Source organism: Saccostrea cucullata, unplaced genomic scaffold, assembly GCF_032062105.1.
Source record: "Saccostrea cucullata isolate Sc308-1 unplaced genomic scaffold, CSIRO_AGI_Scuc_v1 ctg10128, whole genome shotgun sequence".
In the NCBI taxonomy this organism is placed as follows: Eukaryota; Metazoa; Mollusca; class Bivalvia; order Ostreida; family Ostreidae; genus Saccostrea; species Saccostrea cuccullata.
In genome coordinates, this window is record NW_026924633.1 from 12,071 (window position 1) to 17,612 (window position 5,542).

Genomic DNA, 5,542 nt, shown 5'->3' on the forward strand with positions numbered 1-5,542 from the left:
TATCTTGGTCTAACATATTTTTAATTTCTTTTTCTGCGATTTCTCTTTGGGCTAGCGGTAATCGTCTGGGGGGTAATTTTACAGGTTTTTTTCTCTCCCGTATTTATAGTATGTTCAACCTTATTTGTACGCCCTAGTTTACCATCTAAACCCACAAATATGTCTTCATATCGGCTCAAAACCGAAGACAACTCATTTTTCTCGGTTTCTGTAATGTTACATGAAACGTTTTCCATCATAATTTTTAGATGATCGGGCAAGCATTTAGTTTCTGTAACGTCAACGTCAGTATGCGTATAATTTTCGTTCTTATTAACCAAATCAGAAGCACTCATAATAGTTTGAATTGTCGCAACTTGCGTGTCTTTCTTCATTTTCACGGGTTCTGGGTTAGGATTAAGAACCGAAAATAGAATGTTTCCCACTTTGACATTTACCAGTGACTTAGGAATCAAGATATTCTGATCTAGACCCTTATCAAAATGAGGTTCCACTATACCCTCTAAACATCTAAAACGTGAGTTTCCTAAATTACACTTTACAAAAGTCTCCGTAGAACCTGGTATGACTGTATCGTCAGCGAGATATACTCGTGCACAGGATAAATTATCCTCACTCTCTAACTGTACTTGAAATTCAGGAAAATCTAATACACCTTTTTTAAGGTCAAATATAACCTCATTTTCTGACAAAAAGTCTAAGCCTAAAATTCCTGAAAGGTCACCTAGCTCTGCCACTATTACAGGTATACTGAATTCTCTATCACCCAAAATAAATGTACTTTCAGTTTGACCATAGACCTGTAACGGTTCTCCGTCAGCTGTTTTTAACTCAGTTGACACCTTTTGTAAAAATTGATCACATAAATCGAAATTATCTAAAACTTCTTTTGATATTAACGAAACAGCCGACCCAGTATCAATCAACATATGCATACAGAATGATTTTATTGATACATTTGCAAACCAACAAGCACCTGTCACGGACGATAGCCTAATGCTTCCGTGTGACCGTATCGGAGACTTAGTTAATGCTTCTGGGACTGAACTTCCGGTCGCAAGGACAGTCCGGTGGCGTTTGGGTTGTTCTTAGGCAAAGGACGTGAATCAGATTTGTTGTTAGTTTGTTTAGGGAAATCGCTATTTCTTTCGGGACATTGTCGGCTAATGTGTCCTGATTTGCCACAGGTATAACACCTGATATTTGAGAGAGTAGAATCTCTGTTTTTAACCGATTTTATCTCATTGACTGCGGTCTGAATTTCTTTCATGGTTTTTGAAAGTTCGGAAAGAACTGAATCGTCGAGCGAGGGTGATTCAAATGTTTTTGAACTATTTTGAACTGCACGTACTGCGGATCTACCAGTTTGGTTTAAGAACAGATCTTGTTCAAAATTATGAGGTTTGGTCAGAAGTTTACTGTGCGCTCCCTCAAACGCTTCAAACTCGACTGCTAAAGATATAGCTTTGTCTAAAGTAGACGGATGTGCAAACTGCACGTATTTCTTAATTTCAAGGTGTTTCTTCGAACCCACCCGAGAGATTTTAGGGTTAGTCCTCGCACACTTTTAGACTGATTTAGATTAGTCCTGCACCCACCTATGATAATTAGGTTAGAGTTGATGCTCATTGAAACACCTTGAACCCAGACATCAATACATTTTCTTTGTATCTGGATTTCTGAACCGTATATATATCAATGATTTGCTAGAAAAAATGAAGATAAAATAAAACTTTCGTTTTATAATACTGGTTTACCAAATACAGGTAAGATTGAACCTATTTCAATGACGTATCCTTATTTATATCATCATATTTAGTTTATTTCTCAACAGCACAGCAAGCCCGATTGGTAGTATTTTTTTTCCTTTTGATTGACAACAACTATATGAATTGCACATTATATAATTCTTCACTATGGAAAGTATATTGGTAAGCTGTAACAAGGACAAACTTTTTTTTATCTCTCGGAGTATTTGTTTCTAAACAATTTTTTTGCAGTTCGGAATGTTGTTATACAGTAACAAAAATAGTCCCAAAAAAAAGACTCGTTTTTCTGTAAATAAACTTTTGATATTGAAAATATTCATATGAAAATTCTAATAAAGAGATTTGATCACATAGATTTGGTTATAAAGATAATTAACTCTCTCAAAGATTTGCCCTGAATTCACATTGCACGAGACAGAAGGTAAATAGCATTAGCAGTGTCATATTACAGGCTTCCTGATAAAAGTTCAAAAATATCATGTTTCCTTTTAAGTTTCACGATATTAAATTAGTTTTTGATGCATTCTGATTTCTGGTTTTTTTTTTTACTTTACTTCCGTTCTGTTTTCTGCACTTCATTTTATTTCTAGTTTTTCATTTCGTTTTCTTATCTCTGATTTAAATTAACCGTGTTTGGTTTCTGTGAAAGTATGTGTAATTTCGCAACAATAGCAATATTTTAAAAGGCTTTAGGTTTTGTAAAGGTAAGAATAATATAGGGAAGTAAAAATAAGATTTAACAATGCACATTGACAAGCTACCTTGTTTGTATATTTTGTCGAAAATCTGTGTCAAACATGAACATGCAATTGCTGTAGCAACCTTCTTTGTATATTTTGTCGAAAATCTGTGTCAAACATGAACATGCAATTGCTGTAGCAAGAGTTTATCATGAAGCATTAAATTCTTGCCTTGTCGAATTGAAGTTTTGTAATTATTATTTGTGGTACATAGAACTATTCCTGGATATGACACATGCTTTTGTTCGGCCCCTACCAGAGAATTCGAAGGAAACTAGATTTCCTTCTTGTCTGCCCATCCGACTGTCTGTCCTTCTGTCATTCGGTCTGATTAAGTCTGACCGTATGGTTTTCCGCACTTTATTTTTATCAGATACTTCTTATCAATAAAATCTTAGATTGACAAGCTTGTACTCTATGTTTCGCGCAGTGAAAAGTATTTAAAATTTGACGATATTGTGCTAGAATCGAGAAAAATCGAAAAGATATCCAAATTTACAACCTCTTGTGCCCCCCCATGTACTCCTTAAATCAATATTTTACAGGTTTTTAAAACAATCAGTATTGACAAATGAAATGCTACAGTTTTAGCTTTGTTTTGTTTTTATAATTACGATCAACAAAATTTCTTCATTTGATTAAAAATATCTGAAACGTATGAATGTATATTAACTTGATATGAATATACAATACTATTCCTTAAAATCAATGTATTTATATTGCTGAGAAGACAATATTTATTGCTGTATACTGAATCAAATTATATTTTTAAGTAAACTGATAAGATAAAATTAGTGATAAAATTTGTTTGCTCTCAAAGTTTAGATAATAACAATTGTTCAATTTTTTTTATCCTGAATATTTATTTTGGTTCAAGGCGATATGTAAGGCGTTTGAGTCTGACCTGGCATCTATAGAATCTAGTGACGAGAACCTTCTCATCGAGGGCTATTTACAAACCAAGCATCCTCATGGTAAAACATTTCATTTAATATTTCATGGAGCACAATAAACTATATTTTTTATTGTGACAAGCTTTGCTTTTAGACCTTCACAAGTGGAGTATTTGGTATATTTCGTGCCAATATATAAGTTTTAAGATTTTTTTTTTACCAAACCACCAGAAAGGACCGATATGACCCGCTAATATTAGACGTCTTCTTTCTCTGTATAAACAGGTGAGAGTAAATAGTGGTATTGCGTTTGTATAATAATTGGGAGGTCTATGTCTCATTCTTGTTCACTTTGCCGCGTCAAACCTAGGAAGCAACTTTATATAAGTAGTGACTTAAACTTCACCAAGCGCCCGTCAATAGAAGAAAGAGTATCGTGTCTACTGATGTCACTTTTTTATTTTATGCAGTCTTAATTGGGAATGCCATATGGTTTAAAAATTATACCTATTCTCTACAGACAATGACAAAATAGCCGCGGACTACTGGATCGGAGGAAATGACATCGAGGCCGAGGGTCAATTTAAATGGATTGGATCGGAGCAGCCGTTTACGTTCACCTACTGGATGACAGGACAACCGGATCCCTCGGAACAGGATTGTGTCGAGATCCGGGGAGTTAACAACTTCCGGTGGCATGACGAAACGTGCACCCATCAGCACCGCTTTATTTGCGAAAAGCCGTAAGGAAATATTACTGTGCAGCTTCATAAATGAACTCTTCATGATTAATATTTTAGGATTCGAGGGGAAATAATATCATATTTTAAAATGCTATTGTTTGCATATTTTCTTGCTAAATAAGGTGTTGCCCTGATTCCAATCATTTAATGTCAGTTGCAAGTAGATTTTCCTTCATGTTTTTCCTTTTCTGACATAAAACAGAAAATTCCAGTGTATCTATCGTTTAATGATTTAAGTATGAAAAAGTATCAGTATGTTGTGTTTAACAGAAATAAGCTTTCTTGTTTTTTTTTCTAATTGCAAAAAGTGTCAAATTACCCCAATGTAGCTCAGGTACAGTATAATTGAGTTCACCGAACAAAAATAAATCCTTTAAAATTTCTCATTTCAACATTTTGAGGTAAAATAAACATCATTTTGTGCAAAGTAATTCTTATCAAAATGTTGGGCTATGCCTCATGAAAATGTGTCAATCTGAGAAATTTGCGGCAAAGAAGACTAAGCTGAATGCATGAAATACTATGTAACTCTCTAAACTCAAAATACTTTACACTGCATGTAATTCTTTAATTCTTAAGTAACAGTCCATGGAAAAAAATATCAATAAAAGTAATTTAACAATACAACATCTAATTGTGAAAAAAGTCCTATTCCGAGAAACATGTCTAATTTAAGTTGAATACGTTGGAATAAAACCATTTTGTGTTGATGTTATAAATATATAAAGTGAGATTTAATTGTTGATGTGTGAATTGTATACAGATGTTAACTAAATACGAATGGGATTTTTTTGTTTCAGGATGGGTTCTCCGCCAGATATCAATGTCATCGGCTGAACCTTCTGACGTCATTATCGTGTGCAATTAAAAGTAAATATTTAAAAAATGAGGGTACTTGTTTTCAAAAAGCAAACGGGTTAAAAAAAGTATTTGCATAGGGCTGTGTTAAACATGCAATTTTAGAATTTTAGAATTCAATGTCGCTTATGCATTTTTTAAAACTCTTAATGGTCAGGGTCTTTTTTTTCCTCCTGACTGGTTTTAACTGCGTTGATTTATAAGGTAGATCCGAGCTGTCAAAAAATTCTACTGAACTAATTTTTGCCCATCTGAATACCTTAAATAAACCATAGACTTACTTTTAAAAACCATTAAAAACATGAATTTGCATGTTATTTTAAAAAAACCTGTCGCAGTGTACATATCTCTCTTTTTTCTTGTATAATGACCTTTGATTTTATATACAATTGAGTTCTACACTACATCACATTATATTTATATCAAAACGTAAACAATCCAAAAAATCATTAAACAAAAATCTTTAAAAAAAGAGAAAAAAATTATGTTAAATATGCGAACGTTCTTTAAAAAAATCAAAATTACTTTTGATAGACAAG

The 5,542-nt window shown here is 33.3% G+C and overlaps 1 protein-coding gene across 1 annotated transcript; it reads left to right on the forward strand.

The window, feature by feature from the left end:
• The first annotated feature begins 1,916 nt into the window (after window positions 1-1,916).
• Window positions 1,917-5,028, forward strand: LOC134266909 (perlucin-like). Its single transcript, XM_062749115.1, has 4 exons — window positions 1,917-1,931; window positions 3,387-3,483; window positions 3,923-4,145; window positions 4,946-5,028. Exons 1-4 carry the CDS (start codon window positions 1,917-1,919, stop codon window positions 4,980-4,982), a joined length of 372 nt encoding a protein of 123 aa, XP_062605099.1. The 3' UTR covers window positions 4,983-5,028.
• Window positions 5,029-5,542: the final 514 nt, after the last annotated feature.

Coding starts and splice junctions, on each gene's coding strand:
- LOC134266909 (XM_062749115.1), top strand. Junction 3,484..3,922: donor ACAAACCAAGCATCCTCATG/GTAAAACATTTC, acceptor TATTCTCTACAG/ACAATGACAAAATAGCCGCG. Junction 4,146..4,945: donor CGCTTTATTTGCGAAAAGCC/GTAAGGAAATAT, acceptor TTTTTGTTTCAG/GATGGGTTCTCCGCCAGATA.